This window comes from Muscardinus avellanarius (genome assembly GCF_963383645.1).
Source record: "Muscardinus avellanarius genome assembly, chromosome: 1".
NCBI lineage: Eukaryota > Metazoa > Chordata > Mammalia > Rodentia > Gliridae > Muscardinus > Muscardinus avellanarius.
The window spans coordinates 68,132,129-68,158,100 of NC_137786.1; the positions used below are offsets into that span (position 1 = coordinate 68,132,129).

General features: G+C 33.2%; 1 protein-coding gene across 23 annotated transcripts in view; it reads right to left on the reverse strand.

Moving 5' to 3' along the window:
• Positions 1-25,972, reverse strand: part of SSBP2 (single stranded DNA binding protein 2) — a gene marked incomplete at both ends in the record, with an annotated part of 297,446 nt that overhangs the window by 59,178 nt on the left and 212,296 nt on the right. For 18 of the 23 annotated variants that reach the window (XM_080717335.1, XM_080717329.1, XM_080717341.1 and 15 more), the window contains one exon: positions 23,547-23,636. The exons of the other annotated variants lie outside the window; for them this stretch is intronic. In XM_080717335.1, the coding sequence (XP_080573461.1) occupies positions 23,547-23,636 (90 nt within the window). The remainder of the gene's footprint in view (positions 1-23,546; positions 23,637-25,972) is intronic. 23 annotated transcript variants of the gene reach the window in all.

A 25,972-nucleotide genomic window follows, 5' to 3' on the forward strand; every position in this document is an offset into this window, starting at 1 on the left:
GGCTATTTTAAAAGTACTCTTAGGAAAATAAAACTTAAGAAATTTCTGCCATACAGATTTTAATTTTTTTCCCCACTAGTATCTTCTGGAGGGTCTGAGAAAACAAGAGGAACTTTTTTATAAGCAAGCAATGTGACTTTTTGCTCATTTTCTTATATGTTAATGTACTTGCAGAAACTCATTTTATATGGATAGAAATAGTGGATTAGTCTGGTAGTATAGTCATTCTCCAGCTGATAAAAACTCAAGTAGATTTTCTAATTTTAACAAAGTTGATATTAAAACCATTTCGTTTTTACATATTTGATTAAAGTCGTCTTTCTTTTTCTCGTTTCTGAAATTCTACACTGGATTCTTAAGTAAACTGAATACTGGCAGCTAGAAGATAGTAACATTCCCTCTGTTATTTTCTTTCCTTTCTAAATCTCCTGATTTTAATAATTAAACTGTTTAAATGAACTTTCATTTTCAAAATTTATTCTTTTCAAAATGGTATTACTTTCAAAATTTAATAATTAGATATTGTGCTCCTGGTTTTGTAGTTGTTAAATTTCATTTACATGTTTTTATAATCTATTTACTAATTCAAAGTATTACACCAATTTACTGAAATATGGAGAAATAAAGACTATTAATGTTTCCTAGCCACAAGTCATTTTGAAAATGAATAAATGGTAGGAATTATGTAAAAAATATGACTAAATGCCAAAAGTTAAGATAAATATTGACATATTTGAAATGGAGGATTTGAGATTTGCCTGCTTATATGAATGTGAAAAAAGAATTACATTCTCTAAGGGATGGCATTGTAAATGAATATATTTTAAAAGGATTGTCTGTACTTTCCTTCCTGACTGTGAGACCCTATCAAGAAATTGCTATGAGGGAAAGTCAATGCATATGGTAGCTAGGAACATGCAGGTTCCTATAAAATAAAATTGGGAGACAGGCAAATTCTAACTCTTTTTAGTCATTTTCTTTCATACATCTTCCACGAAGTTCAAATTTTTGGCAAAGAAAATAAAATTGAAAGTCACTTATAGGTTCTAATTAATATGTGTCTATACAATTAAAGAATAAATGACAAAACCAAGCTAATTTAGATAAAATCTACTTTTATTTAAAATATGAAGATTATTTTTATTAAAGTATTTTGACATAAGTTTAGTGCTATTGTAAGTTCTTAATATTCAGATAGATTTAGAACTTAATTATCTATATAATTGAGTCTTCAAATACCTAATGAATTAGTTTGTGTAGACACACAAACAGAACCCAATATAATTTGTTGTTGTTGTTGTTTTTTACAAATTTTTTTATTGAACATATTTGGTTTACATTTAAACTATACTTGGTGCCCTCTCCCCCCCACCCCCATTTTCCCTTCACCCCTCCCACCAATGATTTTCCAGGGTAACTACGCCACATTCATATTCGGATGTATACCCTCATTAAACAAGTTCATTCAGCCTTCCTCCTCTCCTATCCTTCCATTCAAAGTTTGCTGGTGTTTCCCCTCCATTATCTGGAGTCCCACTGGTATCCTCTATGTTCCCTAGTTTGGGCATATTAAAAGAAATATATGTATCTTCTCCTTCTGTGCTTGGCTGATCTCACTTAACATAATGGTCTCCAGGACTTTCCATCTTCTTGCAAATGATATGATTTTGTTCTTCTTTATGGCTGAATAGAATTCCATCATGTGTATTTCCCAAAGTTTTGCAATCCATTCATCAGTTGATGGAGACCTGGGTTGGTTCCATATTTTGGCTATTACGAATTATGCTGCTATGAACATAGGTATGCATAAGTTGCTGTAGCTCTCTGTATTCAACCCCTTTGGAAAAATACCCAGGAATGGTAGAGCTGGATCATATGGTGGATCTATTCCCACCTTTCTTAGGAATCTCCACACAGATCTCCGTAGTGGCTGAACTAGTTTGCACTCCCACCAATAGTGTAAAAGAGTTCCTCTTTCCCCACATCCTCGCCAGCATTTGTTGTTACTTGATTTCTTTATGCTTGCCACTCTGACTGGGGTTAGATGGAATCTCAGTGTAGTTTTGATTTGCATCTCCCTGATGGCCAATGATGTAGAACATCTTTTCATTTATCTATTGGCCCTTTGTATCTCTTCTTTTGTGAAGTGTCTATTCAGCTCATCTGCCCATTTCTTGATTAGAACCCAATATAATTTGTATAGGATCATCTGAGAATATTTTGTGATAATAGCTAGACTTTAGTATTAGACTTTCAGCCATTCATGTGACTTAAGCCTGTAATCCCCATACTTAGGCAGCTGAGACAGGAGAATCACAGATTCAAGGCCAGCCTCAGAAAATTATAACAAGGCCTCCTGCAACTTAGGCCATTTCAAGTAAATAATAATATTTTGATTTCATTTCCTTTTGGAAGATGCCCAAGAACCCTGTTGCTGGGTCCATTCTCAGTCTTCTGAGAAACCTCTACACTGATCTCCATAGCAGCTACACTAGTTTGCAATCCTATCAACGATGTAATAGGGTTCCTATTTTCCAACAATCTCACCTGCATTTTATTATTTGTGTTTTTGGTGATTGCCATTCTTACTAGAGTTAGGTGGAATCTCAGTGCAGTTTTCATTTGCATTTCTCTGATTGCTGAAGATGTTGAGCATTTTTTTCATCTATTTGTTAGCCATTTATACTTCTCATTTATACTTCTTTTGAAAAGACTGTTCAGGTCTCTTGACCACTTTTTAAATGGATTATTTGTTGATTTTTTTTTAGTGTTAAGTTCTTTGTATATTCTGGATATTAGACCTTTGACTGATTGGATAAGTGGTGAAGACATTCTGCTGTTCTATGGGCTTTCTCTGTAGATTTTTTTTTTTTTTTTTTTTTTTTTTTGGTGGTACTGAGGTTCCTGGAAACCCTTCTACCTACAGGCTACACTCCCAGACCTATTTTTATATTTTTATTTGGAAACAGGGTCTTTTAAGTCAGCAAGGCTGGCTTCAAACCTGTGTAATCCTCCTGTCTCTACCTCCCAAGCGCGGGGATTACAAGTGTGTGCCACCACGCCCAGTTCTCTGTAGATTCTTGATGGTCTCCTTTGCTAAGCACAAGCTTTTTAGTTTAATGCTATCTCATTCATTGGTTCTCCTTTCTTGATCTTTTGAGGTCTTATTAAGGAAGTTTCTATTTGTACCAATATGTTATAAGGTTGGTTCTGTCTCCTCTTCTAGCATAGAAGAGGTCTATGGTCTAATTTCTATGTCTTTAATTTCTGGTCTAATTTCTATGTCTTTAAACCATCTTAAGTTGACTTTTGTGCAGAGTGAGAGGCAGCACAATTTACAATCACCAAATTATGGAGCCAGACTAAGTATCTATCAACAGAAAAATGGACCACAAAACTTTGGCATATATACACAATGAGATTTTATTCATCTATAAAGAAGAAAAAAATCTTGCCTTTTGCAAGAAAAATGGATGGAACTTAAGAATATCATACTACTAAATGAGTACAGCCAGTCGTATAAAACAGGTAAATGCATGTTTTCTCTTATATGTGGAAGCTAGAGAGGTATCTGGAAACAAGGGCAACATCAGATAGACAAGCAGATTCCAAGGGAGTGACTGAGGGGGGTCATGGATGGGAGATGAAGTCTTAAAGAATGTAATAGTAAAAATAATGCTGTGAATATATATAAAACTACCAATTCCACTATCAAAGACAAGTGTGGTAAGGGGAAGGGACCTGGTGGGGAGGGCACCAAGAGCTATGTAAATGCATCTCTCTGATACTTTATACACCTTAACACAATGTAAAATTTATAATGCACCATAAAATAAAACAGGGCTTGAGGATGTAGGTCAGAGGTAGAATGCCCCTAGATTCAATCCCCAGTACTTCCCTACACAGAAAAGAAATCAATTTGCTTTCAAATATAATCCAAGACATTAAAACAAATTTAAGTTATTTAATGTTAAAATACTTATCTCAGAGATTACCTACCAATAACAAAAATTATATCTATTGAAAGATGTTAGTACTTCCCAAAGAACCTGAGAAGACAAGTTCTTCAAAGAGTCTTTAGGTCTGAAGGTATGTCCTACTCTTTATATTCGGGGCTATGTTTATGTTTAATTTTAAGTAGTCAGGGGATAAAATCCCTTTAAAAAGCCATTTATAAGATACATTGGGAAAACATTTGTCTGAAAATTAAAAAGCTGAATTCTAAATTTTGTACCATTACTAATTAGTACAGTAGCCTTCAGCTAATTTAGGCCTTTAGTTTTCTGCAACTTTAAAATAAGGAAGTTGGGCTAGATCATTTCTAAATTCCCCTATAATAAAAAGAACTCATAATCCTGTATTAATTACTTTCAATATTAACCTTAAATCTAAAGATTAGAATATTGTGGATGGCTATAAAAACTTGAAGCATGTGTGAATGGGATAAGGGGTGATGATAAAGGCACAGGTTCCTAAAGCACAGGCCATCTTTATCAAGGAGTTGGAGAAAATGATTACCATGCTTCCCAGGGAAAAGAAAAATCTAGTAAAGAAGAAATATTACAACAAATACAACAAACAATAGAGCTCTTTGTTGCATCAAATTTGGAAAATAAAAGAGCACTTATTGATTAGAAAGAAGGTGAAATTTACTCATTTAATACATTTTATTACGTATGTTTTATGTGGCTGATACACCAGTGAACAAAGGAGATAAAGACCACTGTCCTCTGATTAGGGTTTTCCCCAGTCAAGTAATTAATAGGAAAAATAATTTTCTGGAAAAATTTGTTCTCTATATCAGTCCATTAATTCGGAACAAATAGAGTGTTCCCTCACCAAATGACAAGTATCAATGAAGAATCCAAAGAAATAAATCTGGTGCCTTCTCTCAGAAGTCATATTACATCATCCCTACTTAATAGAACATTTAGTGCTATGAGTGATTGAAAATCACGGTTATGCTTTTTGGAAAAAGTTTCCAAATTAGGCAAATTTATGGGCTAAGGTTCTTTATAATATAATTTGGGTAGCATAGTTAATACTTTGACATATGAAAAGTGCATGTATAGGTACAAATTCTTGTTTCTACATATTTTAGTTATTTGCCTACATTATGAATTGAATGTCTGTTTTCCAATAAAGTTCATATATTGAAACCCTAATTTCCAAGGTGATGGCATCTGGAGGAGGAGCACTGAACCCACATGAATGGGATTAGTTCTCCTATTTTAAAGGCATAGATTATTTCTTTTTTCTCTTTCACTCTGAACATATGACCATTTGCAAACCAGAAAGATGGCCTGTGCCAGGAATGGAATCTTCTAACACCTTGGTCTCAAACTTTCTGGCCTTCGGAACTCCAAGGAATAAATTTCTGTTGTTTAAACCATCTAGGAGGGAGAGTGGAGGGAATAGGTTGGGTTTGGTAAAGGGCTAGTTAGGTGATGTGTGCATGTATGCCTCTACCATCTTGTATTCCATTAAGATGTACGACTACAATGCACCAATAAAAAAAAAAAAGAAAAAAACCCATGGTTTTTAGGTTTTTTAAAAAATCATCTAAAATAACACCACCTAATCTATGCATTTTTATTATAGCAGCCCAACTGATTAAGACAATGGAGAATTAATAAAATAATACAAAGTGGAAGAAATAAAAAGACCAGAAATTCAATAAATATTTAATATAAAAAACAAAAGAAAAAATACTCTAACAAAAATACAAAGTGCCCAGCTCAATGCCTTCACGTGATTTTTTAGAGAAAAAAATATCTCTTTGACTTATGAATGTCACTCAACTTTAGAATATAATATTCTATTATATCAAGAATTATTCATGAAATTTTAAACTTGTTTTCCTAAAAGAGAAACTTTTCTAACTCCTTGCCATTTCTGCTAGTGGAAAATAGCAGTTCCCCTCTTCTATTTGATCTTTCACAAGCACTTAGTAGTTCATCTCAATTCCCCAAAAATTGGAAGCAACCAGTTCTTTTCCTCTATACTAATTGAAGGTAGATTTTTCAGTCTAGTTCTTCTCTGAAGGATCCTAAACCTTCCAGTGAAATTGTTTTATACAGTAATAAAATTATAGGTGATATGAACCATTTATGTCATTTTAAAAAGACATATGTGATAAAACTGTACATCTTAAATGACACATTGTTCAAATGTGACTTTTCTTAATATTTATAACATTTTAATAGCTTACAAAAATATATAAACATGATTCATCAACACTAAAATATTCTCAATTCCTTAAGATTATTCTGTATTTTCCTTTCTCTGCCAAATAAACTTTTATAATCCCCTAGTGCCAGTTTAAATGTCTCTTTCTAGCCAGGAATTGTGGCACATGCTTTTAATCCCAGTACTTGGGAGGCTGAGACAGGAGGATCGCAGGTTTACAACAGCCAGCCTCAGTTACTTAGTGAGGCCTTTTGCAACTCAGTAAGACCCTGATTCAAAATAAAAAGAATAAAAAATAGGGCTGAGGATGTAGCTTGGGAGGTAGAATGCCTTTGGGTTCAGCCCCCAGTACCATAGGAAAAAAATAAACAAAAATGTCTCTTTTCTTCAAAGAATCTCTTTAGAGTCCTTTCTCTCTAATTCATTAGCACTTTCTTTATACCAGCTACTATAGAGAATTTAATCACTGCAGTATAGCATATGCTTTGATATAAGGGAAACCCACTTCAGAGAAAGAACACAAAATAATATTAGAGCAAGTAATTACCTTAATGTTAACGTAATTCACTTATAAGGTTTCTTAGACTCCCTAAAATTGATAATAGCAAAGTATAAATCAACTTGTACCTTATTTTAAATATATCAAAGTGGTTTTTCAGTCAACAATTTAGGAAACCCTCAACAACTTAGTGAGACTCTGTTTCAAAATAAAAAGGGATAGGAGTGTGGCTCAAACCACCCATGGGTTCAATCCCCAGTACCACAAAAAAATTAAATAAAAAATAAAAATATTTTTAATAATACCAGTTACTTAAGTACTTGCTATGTTCTATATTTTATTTTATGAGTGCAATGATGAACACTTATCAATGATAACAATGAATAAAGGTAACATTTAGGACAGTTTACACTTTAGTAAACATAGAAATCTGAGATCCATTCTAAACATAAAATTGCGACATATTTCATTTAAAGTAACTCTGGGCTTTTATGAAGACTAAATTATTCATGTGAAATTTTCTTCTAAGTTTAAGAAAATATTTTTATTCTTATTATTTTAATTTTTTTATTGGTGCGTTGTCATATATCTTAATAGGGTACAAGATTGTAGAAGCATACATGCACACATCACTCATTAAGCCCTTCCGTAACTCCCACCTCATTCCCTCTCCTCTTCCTCCTTCTCATATTTGGCTTACTGATTGACTTTCATATGTTTATAAATGTATGTCATGTATATAATAGAATTTTCCTCTTCCCGTCTCCCATCTCTCGTCGCCTTATTTGATCATCCATGGTTTCTCCTTCCTTGTCTACAGTTCTACCTATGACCCCTTTTCTCCCTAGCTTCCACATATTAGTGAGAGCATCCAATTTCTTACGTTTTGTGATTGACTAACCTCACTTAGTATAATGTTCTCCAGTTCTATCTATTTCCCCACAAATGACATAATTTTGTTCTTTATGGTCGAGTAAACTTCCATTGTGTACATATTCCATAGTTTTGTAATCTATTGATGGACATCTTGACTGGTTCCATACTTTGGAAATTTTGGAAACCAAACTACTAAAATAATTCATGCATATCTATGTTCATAGCCACAAATTAACAATTGCTAAACTATGGAACCAGCCAAGAAAATCTTTTTAAATGACTGACAGGCATAATTACAAAGTTTAAGAAAATAAAAAACCAAAAGACCATTCATTTAACAAATGACTTATTTCACTACATTGCTCAAAGTTTTACAAGCTCCATGTTTTACATATATAATAAATTATGACTTACATCTTATCTTAATGTCTTTTGGCACTTGTAGAATAGGATGTCTTATCTCCTTATTTTGTGTAACAGAAAATTAAAGAAAAAATTCTAAACTGATAGTTTCGTTTTTTCCACCTCTATTACTCCCTGCTACAGGAATAACTTCATAGAATAATGTCATGCTGCACATTTCATTCTTATGATCAACTGATCATAAATAAACTGTCTGACTCAGCACTTCCTTTAAGGCTCCTAGGCAACTGTGCAACAATTCACTTTATGTAGAATTTGTAACCCTTATTACCACTGAAAGCAGGAAACATTGAAAAGACAGTGTTATTTCAGGTAAGCTAGTTAATTTGCATGCAAAACACTAATTAGCATGTGCTCTTGATTCACTAGTCCAAGAGAAATAAAATAACTGAAATAAAATAAATTTAGCCAGCTCTACCTTTCTTTTCGTAAACATTTTTGGTAGAGGCTTAATATATTTGGTGTTTAGTACATTTATTTGTGTTTTCAAGATAAGTGCTGACAGGAAATAGATGGGTGGGGGAATGGTGGTATTATTAGAAGAATACCATCATTATAATAAAAATATTTGTTATAAGGTGATAACTTATAATGAAGTTCATGAGGAAGAGAAGGAAGCAACTAGCACATTCTAAAAATGTAAAGAACAAGGGTTCAATAATATTCAATTGGTTCATTAGCTAACTTTTTAATTGAGTGATGAATAATTCTGGTGAATAATACTGATGGAAGACTCTCAAAACCAGCCAAAAATGGAATAAAGCTTAGTCCTCTTCTAAAATCGCACCTGGCCAATTTAGTTGTCTTGTTACAAAATAGGTGGTTTCTATTGATATCATAAAGAATAAGCCACACTACTGATATAGCTACTCTAGCTGCCTACTGAGAAAATGATTATTAAAATATGTCTAAAGGGGGGAAAACCCTACTTAGTTAAATAGGAGTAATCATATCTTCCAGAGAATCTAAGAATATGAAAGAACAGAGTTGGAGACCTCAAGAAGATAGTAAGTTATAATATCTATATAAACATATAAGCGAGTTTATAATTTAGAAAAGTAATGAGGTATTTTGTTTACCCTTTCTGCTTTCAGGCTATTTAAACCATTTCTAAAGAGTAAGAGTCGAGTTTTAAAGTAATGATTTTTAGGCAGTTTTAGAGAATAGCAGTATCTAGTAACCACCCTTTGGTATAAAAGAATATTAGGTAACTTATGTATAATTTGGCAAGAAAATGTGGTAACTTATCTTTTTCTAAAGCATATGCCAGTCTTTAGAACTTCTAAGAATTCTAGATAGTTGCTCACCTCTTGGCTGGTTATCTCAACTAGTACCATGTTTATATATGAGGTCCTGATCTTGTTAGATTGAAACATATTTTAAAAGTTTATGTAATCCTGAAGTCAGGTCTCTGTAACATACTTTGAGTAACATATTTTCTCTTCACTAAGAAAAGGTCGAGCATCTGCATAAGGATACTAAATGTTAGTCTGCTTTAGTATCCTGTTCTCATTAGCATATAATCATCTTCAGATAAAGATGGATATATGGATAAAAGTTGGTTACACGCCAAAAAGTAGTTTGGTTTCCTCGACATTTATCTAAAAATGCTAGGTATAAAGTGAAATACAGCCTGGAAAATTATGGGATTTTCTCAGTAATCTTATTAACTACACAAAAATGAAGTATTTATCTCAGTTGGTCAGGTGCAAACATGGCTTTAGATTCAGATTAATCTTTCCTCTGATATTTTCAATGTCCTGTTTTAGACACATGTAGAAAATAAGTTACAATTTTACAACAAAATTATACTAGACTCTAAAATATAACTTTTTAAAGTGATAAATATGATAGGAGATAATTATTTATTCATAGCCCTGGAAAAGTAGTAAAATATATTTACTATAAGATTTAACCAAAATTGTAAGCATTCCCTAGAATTTAAATATTATTTCTTATTTAAATTATTTACTTTTAGCTAATTATCTTTATGTGATTTTCTCAATGGAGATTTCTATATAAGTAAATCCTTTTTAAAAAACTTCAATGAGTTAAATTTCTTGCCATGTGCTACCAATAATAAATATTTTAAAATATTATTTTGAAAAATCATTAGCATATTGTAACTTTCTTATTTCATCTCAGTCACATTTTATATAAAAATGTTTACATATTTTTTATAACTCCATGAGATGCTTCATGAGTTTTCTGTAGGATAGTAATGATGCATAAATTATACATCAAATGAATTTGGTTAAAGTTTCTTTACAATTCATACATCTTAATTTGTTTAGTTTCTTTTCTGCTTTTCATGAATATCTCCATCAGACATTACTGACACCCCAGTGAATAAGACACTCTTGATTAACACACTTTAATTCCAACTGGTACTAAATGAATTTAGCTCACAAAATTATATACTTGTACTGGCACATTCTGCTGATCAGCATAAGTATGTGGTTTATCTCTCCTATACATCTTAGATATTCTATCATCCTCAACACTTAATTAAAATAACTGTAAAGTAATAATGGATCTCATTTCCTTGATGCTACTTTGGCAACACTAACCCTACACAGTGCAGAATTACAAGCAGGTCCATTCTTTTCATATGGATTTAGTCTAAACATCAAAATTGGTTACTTATATAATGGGCCTTTACAAATTGAGACTATTTTCAACCCTTCATTATTGTATAGTCACTGGATATAGTGACCAGCAACAGATTACTGGATTGTGAATGGGGCCTATGGTGTCTGTTCATTTAGTATGCTATCAAGAAACATTCTTTAAAAATTTTAACAATCTGCTTAAATCAATTTATGTTCAGAAATATGCATAGACACATACTTTTTATGTTTTTGAGACAAACTACAGTCCTATATGAGCTCAATCTTGTTCCTGTGCTGCCTCCTACTTGATTAAAGTGACGATGACAGATCAGCCCACTCTTATAACAGTAACAGATTGGGCATGAAAGTGACTATCTGAGAGTTATAATTCAGGCTAGATACTAAGCTGACTTAATAAAATAGCTACAACTTGTAAATAAATTTTTATGCTTTTTGATGCATGGTAATGATACATCACAATGAGGTTTGAAGTCACACCTGCACACAGGTCTTTGTGTTTCCCTTCAGGTCCCACCCCTCCCTGCACATGACAGTGAGACAGGCAGGGACATCTTCACACATGGGCACGGCACAATTTGAACTGTTTCTTTCTTCAGGTCTTCCTCTTCTCCCCAGCTCCCACCTCTAATCCACTTCCATTGTTCTACTGGTCACTCTTCAATTATCTAAAGAGCCTTTTGTTTCTTATTTTCTCTCTTGCTTCCCCATATGAGAGAAAACAGACTCTTGTTCTCTGAGACTGGCTTTACCTCACTTCTCTAGTTACATCCATTTTCTTGCAAATGAAATGATTTTGTTTTTCTTTATGGCTGAGTAAAATCCCATGGTATATACATGCCACATTTTCATTACATAATTTAAAAAAACTTTGTTTTCATTAATGCAAAATTATTCCTCTCTTCTTTCTTTTCTCTATTTTCATACTTCTATGTACTTCCATGTACACTTGTTCCAGACAAGGGTGTAGGAAATAGGTATTTCCATTTACTTAAATATACTATGGTTTAAAAAAAAATAATCATGGCACTTGGTTCTTGTCCTTGTGATATCTTGATAAACCAAGGAAATTTCTACTGGTTAAGCAGTGACTCTTTCAAATTCCTGTGCAGATATTAAAACATTTGTTAAAGACAATGGCCTATGACTTGGTTTCCTATTATAACTGGTTTGCAATATATGGTTTTATTTTCTTTACAAACAAAATAGTACTACCCTGTTCATTTGGTGACTTCCGATAAACAAGAAGTCTGTATGTAAAGCTATTCAGCTACATCTGCACTATATAAGACAGTCCTTCTACAGAACAAATTTTCATAAATATTATTGTTGTACCAAAAGAGTTTGAAAGTAAAGCTTTCTAATAGCATTGAGACAGCAGATCATTCTCCTTAAACATTTTTTGTTATTTGGCTTGCAGCACACCAAGCTGTTTGGTTTTCTTCCTGTTTCATGGGCTGCTCCTCCTTATTTCTCTTTGCTGGTTCCTTTTCATCTCCTTGAGTTCTTAACATGGGAGTGCCCTGGGATCTGTCACTGTATTAACTCTGTCTCCATCGGTATTATCATCCAGACTCATGTTTTTGTTTTTGTTTTTTTTGTTTTTGTTTTTTGTGGTACTGGGGTTCCTGGAAACCCTTCTGCCTTCCGGCTACACTCCCAGACCTACTTTATACTTTTAAAATTTGGAAACAGGGTCTCTTAAGCCAGCAAGGCTGGCTTCGAACCTGCGTGATCCTCCTGTCTCTGCCTCCCAAGCACGGGGATTACAAGTGTGCGCCATCACGCCCAGCAACTCATGGTTTTAAATACAAGCCATTTGCTAATGACACCAAAGTTACATTATAGTCCAAACCTCAACCACAAATGTCCAGGCACAAATATTCACTCCTGACTCAGTGTTCTTGACATATAATAACCATCTTCTGTTTAACAAGTTCCCAATGAAAACCTTCTGAAATCCCCTCTTATGCTCCCTCTTAAGGGCTTACTTACATCAGTAAATGTCAGCTCCACATTTTCCAGATGAGTAGGCCAAAAGCCGTATGGTACTGGGGATTGATCCCAAGGGCATTCTATCCTACCACTGAGCGATACAACACCAGTCTTTTTTTTTTTTTTTTTCTTTTCACTTTTTATTTTGAAACAGAGTCTCAGTAAGTTACCATAGGATGGTCTGGAACATGTGATCCTCCTGTCTCGATCTCCCAAGTACTGGGATCACAGGCATGCACCACTGTGCCCAGTTTACAGTCATTCTTCTTGCATGTGTGTGGCACTGTTAATTGAATCCAGGGGTATTTATTCTATTTCTGAGCTGCATCCCCAGTCCTATTTTATTTCTTATTTTGAAACAAGGTCTTACCAAGTTCCTGAGGCTTCCATCAAACCTAAAATCATTCTGTCACAGCCCCTCAAGTACTAGGCTTACAACTGGGAATGTGCCACCATACCCAACTGGTTTATAATCATCATTGATTTGTCTTTTTCTCTTACAAATATCTATCTAAACCATCACAATATTTGCTTTTTTCTAGATTCAAAATATATAAAGAATTCAACTACTTATATCTCCACCTTGATATCATAGTAATCTCCTGTCAAAATTCTGCAATGCCATCCAAAATAATTTTCTTGTTTCTACACTTCCCTCCTACAGATCAATCCCAAAATGCAAGTGCAAAAGCCTCCATTCAGATTAAAACCCAAAATCTCTACAAGAACTGACAAAGTTCTACTTGATCTGGGCTATCCAACATCTCTGAAGTGACACTCCAAGTTAGCTACAAAAAAATGTTCTATTTTGAATTCAGGACTTTTGCTCTCTCAGCTGGAATACTCTTTCCTCAAATATTCTATAGTTTATTCCCTTACTTCCTTTAAATCTTAATTCAAGTGAAATCTGGCCTCCTTAACTAAAACTTTTGGAATGCTGCTTATCTTTCTTTTTCCTTTCATTTTCTTCCTTAGTCATGATCACTATCTAAACATATCATATATTTAAAAATAATTATTTTGTTTAAGTTCTATAAGGACAAGAATTTCTATTTAGTTGTTCACTGTGCAACTCTGTCTGATATGAAGGAGATACAATAAATATTTGTGTTGTATGTTGCCTGCAACCTTAGTCACTAGTGTTTTCAAATTATAGTTTGTCTCATCCATTAAAACAAAATAAACAAATATAACAATAAAACCAAATTGTTCTAGCCTCACATTATCTACCTCCAAAAATTTTTATATATTACAAGCTAATTGACTCCCTGGACTCTCATGTTAGAGGTATGCTAACACATTTAAGAAAAATATTGACCTAATTTACTCTTTGGATCTCTGACTCGTTATTTCTTACCATATCTATATAAAACAGAAATGGGCTAAATTTAGCCCAATACCAAAAGAAATAAAAATTTTCATCTTGATTTTGTAAATAAATCTTTACTAGAACATAAGCATGCACATTAATTTTTATAGTGTCTATGGCTGGTTTTGTCTTACAACAAAAGAAACTGAGTGGTTGTGATGGAGACTATGATGTGGCCCGCAAAATCTAAAATATTTACTATCTGGCCTTTTACAGAAAAAGTTTGTTACCTCTTATATATAAGACAAATTATTCCTGAATACCACCTATTGATGTTACTTTTTAAAAAGCTGAAGACTTCTTAATGCATACTTAAGACAAATCTATCTCCCTACATGAGCACTTAATATATTTAATAATCCATTCCTTACTTTTATTTCCTCACAATATACTGACTATTTTTTAAAAAAAAGCCAAAATTATGTCATAACTAGCCTGGTAGACCTGTATTTTAATTTATAATAATATCTTATCAAGGGACTTTAATAAAAAATAAATCATTCTTGGAAGAATTTTCAATAATTTGATTATTTCCAAAAGAAAATTTATAATTCAAAGAATATGAAAAATAGCTAAGCTCTTATCATATATGTACTTTTAAACATACTTTATTGTTTTATACTAAATATCTTGACACCTTATCTTGCAGGAGTAGCATGAAAGTGAAAAGAAAAATAAATAAGGATCTTGGGTGGGCAAACTAACTTTTTCCTAAATACTTGTTTAAATCGTCATCATCATCATCATCATCATCATCATCATCATCATCATCATCGTCGTCGTCGTCGTCATCGTCATTGTTGTCATCGTCTTCATCATCACTAGATTCTAACAGAAAAGTACTTTATTCTGTCTAAACTGGCAGACCCAAGTAAAGATTCTCAACCACTCTCACCAGCCAGCACTCTTGTCTTTGTTCACTCTATCTATCCAGTCACTGCTGTAGGGTCTTTGGATGTCTGAACTGCAATTTTTAAAAAAGCTTATTTAGTTACTCAAGCTGAGCAGTTTTAATTTGTTCTAATAGTTGAGGCCCGAAAAACTATTACCACAACTGCAGGATAGCATTATCAAAGCCAGCAGCTGTCAGGCACCTTTATTTTTTAGTTGCTTTTATCTTTATTCTAGGAAAAGTCTTGTTCTATTTTCAACACTTAGAATCACTGTTCTTTAAAGATTTAAAATTACATTTTTAAAAAATTAAACTTAATTTTTATAGCTTGAGCTTTGATAAATAAGCAATCTTTCCTACCTCCACTGCCCATATCTAGTGTACTTAATTATGAGAAATGCTATTTTAATATCCAAATTTTAAAAACTGTATAAATTTATATTATTTTAATAAGTTAGTTCTATTTGAGATTCTCAATATACTACTCATTCAAACAAAGAAAGGTTATAATAACTAGTCTTTTGATTCACTAAGATCTAAGATAATAGCCCTAACTATTGGAGAGAGGGAAAGAGTTTCACAGAGATTAGAATACTTTCAAAGACTACTGTCTGAAATAGGCATGGTCAGAAAAGATACGAGGAAAGGCAAATCTGTGGCAGAGAAGACAATAACAAGATGAATAATAAAAGGGAAGTGAGAAGGCATGTAGACAGTTTAACCATGTGTAGAAATCTTGGGGTAAAACAGGTGCTACTGATAAGAAAATGGCTGGGTTTCGAAAATCTGAATAGGAATAGCAGAGCAGATGAAAATGGACACTAAGGTATCTTCAAACCGTAAGACTTATTTTTTAGATATGGATTGTATATATATTTGCCTTTTAAAAACATTTAACATGGGGCTTATAAAAACATTTCTCATTTTTCTTTTTTAGTTTTGAGAGTTAATTTGTTAGATGAAAGAATTATTTTCTCATTTTTACTCATTTTTATTCTTTTAAAATATAAAGTATTGCATTCAGTTTAGATTTGTGTTTTGTTGTTTTATGAAAGTCATTTATATTGAATGTTTTCTAGTAAATATCAAAAAAAGAGATTTTTCTTACTCTTTTTCTTTCTTTTTGTGTTATTGCTATGAAAGCATTAGGTCAGCTTGCTAGAGTGTAGTTTCGCTAAAAATAGAACCTTTGGAAAATAGATCCTGAATAAATGAAGGCATCTGCAAATCACCACTAGATGGCAAAGCAGCTTTGCCATTGTTAATACCAGCCCTGAAAACAAACCACGACTTACAAACGTGCCATAACATATTTTGTGGTATATCAGTTTCAATCAATTTAGGATTTAAAATATGGATGGCTACCTTGGTCTGAAATTAAATTACTTGGTATATTTATTTGTAACACGTATTTCTCATCAGATACATCTCAGAAGTCTTAGATTTAGAACCAGACATAAATATATTATTAGTTTTCAACAGCCTCCATTAAGAAAACTGGAAATCTAGCTAGAATATAGTAAATGTACCAAGATAAAAATCAAAACATAGTGGAATACATGGTAAAATTAAATCGACTTTTATACTTCCGAATTAGATATTTACTAGTATATACCACATTAGTTGTAGACTCAAAGATATTATCTGTTAACACCTATTAAAAGATTATATTGCCTTATATAAAACATATGAATGTATTTAGTTTTTAGAGTGATAAATATGACATTGTTTCCATTTTGAATGTTTTCTGTAGTTAGGAGCAGGAGGAAGAAAAAAAAATAAAGATTTTTGACTTTTCCTGGAATCTTTCTGTTTGACAAAGAAATACTGGTTTACCGTTCTGTAAGGTGACAAAACAAGCTTTTTGTTATCCACAGAATTATACAATTTTATATTGTAACTGAGTTAATGGTCTGACTTTTTAAAATATAAAAATGAGTACTTTTGTTTTATATAGGGCATTTTACTAATTATTTATATTATACATAAATTTAAAAATCTAATTGGTCTAAGAAATACTACCACCCATTTCAATAAAATTGTAGGCATTAAAATATTTGACTATCTTTTTGTAGGAATGCTATGAGAATAAATAGCAGATTGATCCTGTCAATATATAATTCAATTTTTTAGTATAAAATGGAACTTTTGAAAAAGACTCAGGAACAGGCACAGGAAAGGTACAGACTGAATTTTGTGTGCCCATAATGTGTACTCTGACTATATTACAATATTGTATTTTATTCTACAAAAATTTCCAGACTCTAGTCAGATTGTTGGCTGCTTCTGTTGCCTTCCCTCTGATCCTAAACAGCCAGACATTTCAATTTAAGAGAGCTGCTCTAAAGTCATTCATCAGTTCCGTGGTAGGTGTCACTTTGAAGATTTACAGGATTCCTTATACAAATCATTCCTTTGATAAAGATTCCAAGTAAATAAATGTGTTTCATTTAATCTTTATACTTCCTTTTACATGTCCAACTAGTCCCACTGATTCTACTTAATTGTTATACTCAGCAACAAAAGCTCTCATTTCAATAAAACATCAAAGTTTTAAGTGTGAACAGTGTCACAAAGGGAAAGACACTAACCTATATATTATTTTTTAGAATGGACCTATTAAATATATGAAGTAATAATCACATTTATTGTACAGATTAAATTATATTTGTCATGAATTCACAAGTTTAGAACTTGTGATAATTCAACTTGATAATAAATTTTAAGTCTATACTTACAATGAAAAATAGGGGCCTTGTTCTATAATGTAAACAGGAATAAAAGAAATATGTTTGTCTACTGAGAAGAACTGCTTCAATCAGCTTTTTAAATATGATCACAAAAAGAGTACATATCAGAACTACTTAATGGTCCCTGATGTATTAGTTATAAATTTTAATGATAATTATAAATATTCTTTAATTTATTCATTTAATTCTAATAGGCCTAATCATTTTATGTTCCATTCCCATTTCAGCTATTCACAAATAAACTTTGCATTTCCTAATATTATAACATAAAATATTTTTATAGTCTAACTAAAGGTAAAAGACAATGGGAGGTAACTATTCTTTGGACTTTAGTAGCTGCAACTATGCAGAGAGGCTGGAAAAACTGTTTAGCACTTCTTTCAACTGGGGATTCTCTGACATCGGTGTCTGTCTCCATCTGACTTCTTAGGGAGCCTTAGTCTCTCCCTAGCCAGCCTTCAGCCTGCTCTTTCCTAGTTGCTTTCAATCTCCTTTGCCTTGTAACTGCCCCTGTGCACTGATGGTCCCTGATATCCAACATTACAGTTTGTGAGCTCGAATGATACCACATCACAGGTTCTCTAGATCTGGATCATTCTTGGAGGACAGTCTCTTTGGTAAGATTAGAAACAAGTGTTTTAACTGGAATTATGATTACCTACTATTATTTGTACTCATGAAAGGCAGCTGTTTTTTTAAATTTATTTTTATTTTTTATTTTTATTTTTTTAACAATTTTTTTATTGAACATAAATAGTATACATTTATACTATATTTGGTGCCCTCTCTCCCCCACCCCCGTTTTCCCTTCCGCCCTCCCACCAATGGTTGTCCAGCGGTTTTTTTTTTTTTATTAACAACATGCATTACTGCCAAAATCATGCTGTAGTGCAACCATAACCAATCCTGATAGTGATATTTAGGAAATATTTTAGAGTCCAAATCACCACCAATACTGATATTTTAAGAAATATTTGAGTTGTCTTATCCCATTACTTTATGTATCAAAAACAGTAACATCATATTTCTTTCTTAAAATGTGATCAATTGATGCTGGGTGTGGTGGCGCACGCTTGTAATCCCCGCGCTTGGGAGGCAGAGACAGGAGGATCGCGCAGGTTCGAAGCCAGCCGTGCGCGCTGGTTTAAGAGACCCTGTTTCCAAATAAAAATGTAAAAATAGGTCTGGGAGTGTAGCCCGGAGGTAGAAGGGCTTCCAGGAACCCCAGTACCACACACACACACACACACACACACACACACACACAAAAAAAAAATGTGATCAATTGAGCCGGGCATGGTGGCACACGCTTGTAATCCCCGTGCTTGGGAGGCTGAGACAGGAGGATCACGCAGGTTCGAAGCCAGCTTCAGCTACTTAGTGAGGCTCTCAGCAACTTAGTGAGACCCTGTTTCTAAATAAAATATAAAATAGGTCTGAAAGAATAGCCTGGAGTTAGAAAGCCCCTGGGTTCCACCCCCAGTACCACCAAAAAAGAAAAAAGAAAAAGTGATCAATTGGAGTCAGGTGCTGTCGTGAATGCTCATAATCTCAGGAGGCTGAGACAGGACAGATGCAAGTTCAAGAACAGCATTGGCAACTCAGAGACCTTCAGCAACTTAGCATGATCCTGTTTCAAAAATTTAAAAAAATTTAAAAAATGGGGATGCAGCTCAGTGGCAAAACACCCCTCCATTCAATCCCCAGAAACACACGTGGTTTGATGATTTGAATTTTCACTCTTAACACACATACAATTTGATAATTTGAATTTTCAGTATTTGAGAGGCATTTCTAGAGAAACTGGATATACTTAAAGGTTGAATATGTGGGAAAAGTACTTGGGATTTGCTGAAATGGCTAACAGAATAAGAGGAATGGCTTCTGTTATTAAACTCAAATGTATCCCAATTTTTTAAATCTCCAGTCTTTCCTTACATAGATAATTAGAATCACAAAATAGGAGTTTCAGAATCATCTTTGATACATCCAAATTTCTTTCTACCTTAGGGCTCATCAAACATAAGCATGAGCTCTTTCTTCCTTTTTACTCCTACTCTTCCTGATCTTGAATAGGTTCAGAAAGTCTCTTCCTTTGACTACTATAATATCTACCCTGACACCACTATACTTAGTCTCTGTAGTGGGTTCTGTTCCCTTTGCTCACCTTTTAAATATAGGTGGTTTTGTAGTTTTGTGGTATATCCTCTTACCTTCTCATTCCATATTTTCTCCCTGGACAATTAGTCTACTTTTGTGGATTCAAGTGCCCTTAACATGATGATGATCCTGCAATTTTCACCTCTCGTCTAGATCACTGTCGTGGCTTCAGCCTGTAGGTCCATCAGCTTAACACACATCTCTAATTGGCAGTGGCGCAGGAACTGCACCTGCCCTACCTAAAACCTATCCTCCACCCTGTGGTCTCATCTTGGAAAGTAATAATCCCTCTGTTCGGATTAGAGCCAGACCAGGATATTGCCTTCAGCTTCTTTTATTTATCTCCCCACCCCTGCATTTATTTCTGTCTCTCAAGTCCTTCTCCACACCCACTGCCACTATCTTCATTAAAAATACTTTAAATACTTTTATTGGTACATTAGTCTTACAGTTTTACATCATAATGTAGGTCATAGAGATAGTGTAGTTGAGCTATTTTAAATCTCACCCAGCTGCTGGGCGTGGTGGCGCACGCTTGTTAATCCCAGTACTTGGGAGGCTGAGACGGGAGGATTGCGCAGGTTTGAAGCCAGCCTCAGCTACTTAGGCTCTCAGCAAATTAGTGAGACTCTGTTTCCAAATAAAATACAAAATAGGTCTGGGAGTGTAGCCTGAAGGTAGAAAGCCTCTGGGATTCATCCCCAGCAACACACACACACACACACACACACACACACACACACACACACACACACACACATCTCACCCAGATTACGGTACAGCTCCTAGCTAGTCTCTCTACCTCCAAACTTGTCCCTTTGTGAATGTGGAGTGATTTATTTTTTCTAAAAATTGCAAATATGAACACATCTCTCTTTCCTGCTTAAAATCTTCCAAAGCTTATTACTGCCCTTAAAATCATGTTCAAATGTTAAGTAATCTACAAGGTCCCTCTTGGGTGGTATGACCAGCTACTTGTCCTTTAGCTAATTAAGCTCCTGTTCTTATGAAATGGTTGGTCTCTCAACTCTGGGTTTTGTAAATTATTTTATCTCTTCCTAGAATTTTCTCCCCTCTCTGCCTGCTTTCTTTGCCTAACCGCTAATTCATCTTTAGATGCCAATTTGTATTTCTTTTACTATGTTGAAAATACTTCCCTGGTTATGTCTCTTCCTAGATGGGGTTTAGTGGTCTGATTTGTTCTAAGAGGACTATCTACATACTTACTGTAACCATTTTCTAAATTCTATACTCTAGTTGCTTTTTCTCTTTCATTCCTCTATAGGCCTTTTGAGAGCAAGGATTTTGTAAATACTTGTGTCACAGATGCCTAACAAAAAGCCGGAGCTCTCTGCATATTCAGGACTCTGCCCTTCTTAAAGATCTCTGATGGCTCCTATATGCCTACTGGACACAGACTCAAGCTCTTAACTGGCCTAGAAGGCTCTTCTCCACAGACTAGCGCTTATCTTTCCAATTCATGTCCAGCATCCCTTGCTACCCTTCTGCACAGTGTCTGTGTATCGCTCAGCACAACTTGGCATTGGTCACTTTGATGCTGCCACACTTTCACTTATACTTTTCCCACTTTCTGAAATGTATTCACCTGCTTGTTTTGCCAGAGAACTTTTTCTCAACCACTCTTATCTCCAATTCAGACAGACTTAATAGCTCTTTCTTCATGTTCATCATAAAATTTCCATTATTTACTTATTTGTTTGCTTGTGGTACTGGGAATTAAAGCCAGGGGCATTCTACTGCTGAATTACTCCCTTAGCCCTTTTTATTTTTTCTGAAACGGTTTCACGAAGTTACTAAGCACTGATCTGGTAACCTGCAATCTTTTTTTCTCAGCCTCCCAAGTACTGGATTATAAGGCATGTGTCACTGCACCTGCCTTCTTTTATTTATTTTTTTATAATACCTTGTCAGCTAGACAATGATTGTCTGGAAAATATATAGTATACCTACTAATTTTTAGATACCTACCACAGTGCCTGGCATCTAGTCGTACTCAAATTTAATCACACTGGAAAAATTAAAACAAATCTATTTCTCTTTAAACTTCTCTTAACAATACTTGGAGAAAGGAGATAGGTAAGAGGAGAATTGTTCATTCTACCAAATGTGAAGATGGCAATGTATGGATTTATGTGACTTAGCATGACCCTAGAATGAAATAATTTGGCTTCCTCACCAACTTTAAAAAGTGCCAATTAGACAGCTTCTAAATCTCAGATAGATAAACTTTTCTGATTTACTCCCTAACACCAACCCATCTTTGGCAAGAGAAATAAGAGCATGAAGAAAAATAAATAAGCTAAAGATATTTCATGAATATCAAGCAAACATGAACTTCAACAGGTAAATTTAATGGAATAAGTCCATACTTCCTTGATTTAAATCTCAGCCCTCTCACTTTCTGATTCTCTCCAAATCATATATCTGTCAATATCTTGGTTTCTCCATCTGCACAATGGGAATGAGCTGATATATGTAGAAAGCATTTAGACAATAGAAATCAGTTAAATGTTAGCTATTGGCTAGGAGTATTGACACACACCTGGAACCCCAGTACGGGGAGGCCAGCCTCAACAACTTAGAAAGACCCTGAGTCATATTATTATCATGATCTTAAATGGTGGTTGTTTAATTAACAAGAGTTATAATCTGTTTCTAATTTATAAGAAAGGGCTCCCAAGATAGAATGTGAGCTCTAGGAAAACTCTGCCTGAAATATTCTAGACCACTTGGATATTAATATAGAGCAGCTGAGCAAATAAGTATGTCCTAAAGACCAGTGTTGGTACTAGATTCTAATTAAGTCATTTTAATTCAATTGATATACTTTGAAAATTGCTTATAATTTTATTTCTCCATTTTCACATTGATGTACTTTATAATTACGGTATGGTTTAGTTAACAAATGATTGTAAAGGACTTTGAAAATATAAAAAATAAAGTGACAAATTAGCTTAGATGTACTAATGTAATTTGTTAACAATACAGCATATTAATTCCTATAATGCCTTCCAATTTTAGCTCTTAACTCCTAAGTCTTAATATTTTCAAAGTGTATTATAAATTTAACTACACATCAAAATAAATTTCAGAATCTATGTTAGAGTTAGAATACTATTAGACTTAAGATGTGATACCATAAAATGAAAAAGTGAGATATTACATTATAATTCTAAAATCATGATCATCATTACTAAAACACATAATCTTATTGAAATTTTAAAATATTAATATATATTTTTAAATCTATTATTCAATAATAATAAAAATTCTACCTTAAGGGCCACAAAAATGATCTAAAATATTCTTATTTAGCCTATTAATTCTTGACAAATAGCTTATGATGTAGCTATATTTTTAAAAGTACAGCCAAATTTTGATTACCTCTAATCTGTGGAAATATGGATAGCTTGGAAAGTTAAAAATACATCTCTTTTCATAATATTATCTTTAGTCTCTTCTCCCACAAAGTATTTACCATAGGTAATAGACTAATTTGCATTTCAACTCCTTTTCCTTCCTAATTGGACAAAGAAATGGCTCAATTAATTAATTAACAACAACTAAAACATAGGAAGGAAGGGCAATATTAGATAACTAGTCTGAACAATCAAGAGTTGGCTGCACAGCATTATATTTACCTTAAGAATAAAAATAGCCTTATCCTACTTCATTATCTTTAAATAAAATAAAACAGGAGTTCCTATGCCTTAACATTCCTAGTCAGAGTTTCTCTGAGTACCTGAAAGAACCCTGGTGGTACAGGACCTACTGGCATGCCATCTCCTGGGGGAATGTTTCCTAGCACTGGACTGGGAGCTGCTGCAGCACTCTGCAAAGAATAAAGGAGAAACAAACCTATATCATTACAGAGAAGGCACAAAACCAAAGGCTAATGATAATAGATTGTAGGAAGGAATGCTTTTTCATTCCTAGGAACAAATGCTCATAATTTTCTCCACTCTAGAAGTGAACTAAGATACAACAGTTAGTTTACTAAATGACTAAGTTTGTTGATTTTTAACAGGTCTCTTTAAACTTTGTGACATCAAAGAACTTTAATAAGAAGATATATTTGAAAAATTTATTAAATGCCAACAGTAATATGTAATATAGTTAAATGATAAAGGTTTAAGTAAATGCTTTATTTTAAGGCACAGGCATATGAAAGGGAAACCTCAATAATGAACAGGCAAATATTTAGGTAAAAAGTTTGAAGGTGGTAATTATAGAAGTTGGTAAAAAAAAACTTTTTTTAGATTATGCTTTTCTAAGCAAGTATAGTTAATTTTCTGCCTATATGTAACAATACATTACTCATTTTATGGATATACTATAACTGGTACTCAAAATATAGGATGCTGAGGATAAAATGTAAATAGGAGATTAAAGAAGAGAAAGAAATTAGATTTGGAAAAATTATTCTTATGCAAATTATGAATAACATCAGATTAAAAATTCAAAGTCTATTTCATTTACAAACTGTGTCATGGAATCCTAGAATTTCATAAAATTAAAGCTTTGATTTAGTTTCTTTGTCACAAAATCAAAGTTATAGATTTAATATTTAAATACAGAAGTTATACACTTAGCTCAAATGCTCTGCAACTATGGATTTCATCCCTCAACCTTAGTAGACATATTACAGTTACTAAGAACAGTCAGGAAGGGACCAGATAGGAATATAAATTAGTGTATCTAATATGAAAAACTGCATGAAGAGTGCTCCAAAAATTAAAAATAGAACTATTGTACAATTTGGCAACCTTGCTGATGGGTACATGTCCAAAGGAAAAGAAACTGGTATATTGAAAACATCTGCACTGCCATGTTTACTGCAACGTGATTCACAATACCCAAGAGAGGGGGTAAACCTAACTGTCCATCATTGGATGAATGAATAAAGAAATGGTGACACATATACACCACAGCATATTATTCAGCTGCAAAAAAAAAATGATGATAGCCTGTCATTTGTGGCAACACAGATAAGCCCCAAGGAAATTGTGTTAAGTAAAATAACCCAGGCACAGAGACAAATACTATATGATTTGACTTATATGTGGAATCTAAAAAAGTTGATGTTAAACAAATTGAGAGTAGAATGGTAGTTACCAAAAGATGGGGACACTGAGGGGAAAGGTTGGTCAACAATTACATTACATGCAAATTTACAGTTAGAAAAAAATAAGTTCTGGTATATTGCATGGCAGGGTGACTGTAGTTAACACTAAACATTTACCACAAAGGGACCAGAAATACATTGAAGACAGTTCGGTTTGTCTAAAATATGTTATAAAAATAAATAAAAATAAGTGCTGCATCTAATGTATCTGTTGCACTGTCCTCATATATATCAGTGTGTTAATATTCCATTCATTTGTTAATGTTCCATTAGAAAATGTAAAATCTTAGTATATTTGAAGCACATATTTTGGTAAATATGTGGTAAATAAATAGATAAAAATGCTAAACATGTTTAATCTATAGTCTTGGCAACTGGTAATAATTGAGGCAAATGATTTTAATATTTCCTGAGGAAGTCTACATTTAAATGTGGTTCTCTAAAATGTTGCTAATCTATGAATGTCAAAATTTTAAACTTCTGATAAAATCAATGGGTATGAAAGAAAAAATAGTATATCTTAGAAATTAAGATAAAACAATATATTATCTTAAGAAAAATATGTAACTTTAGTATACATTAACTGAATACCTACCACTTGCAAGTTATTGTTCTATTTTGCTTTAGATAGAAACACTCATATTTTAAGGAAAACTACTTTTTTCATGTTAACTAAATTTGTATAAAATACTAATTCACAGTCTTAGAGTAAGGGAAATATTACAATCACACACTTTTAGTTTACATGTGTATGATTACAGACATATCTAGGAAGTAAGATTTGATCTGTATCCTTAAGGGTGAAAAGTACTGTCATATGGAAACTGCCAGTACTAAAAGCTAGACATAGAATGTCATTCTTATTCTAATTTAATTCAGAATAGAAAACTCACAATCAAAAAGTATAAAAAAGACACATTTGGAAATCAACTATCCTATATTTTATAAAAATACATATTTTAATATTGATCATTTAAAAAAATAGAATTTACTAATTTACTGCAACTTCTTGGTGTAGCTTAAAAATATTTTCCCTCCAATTC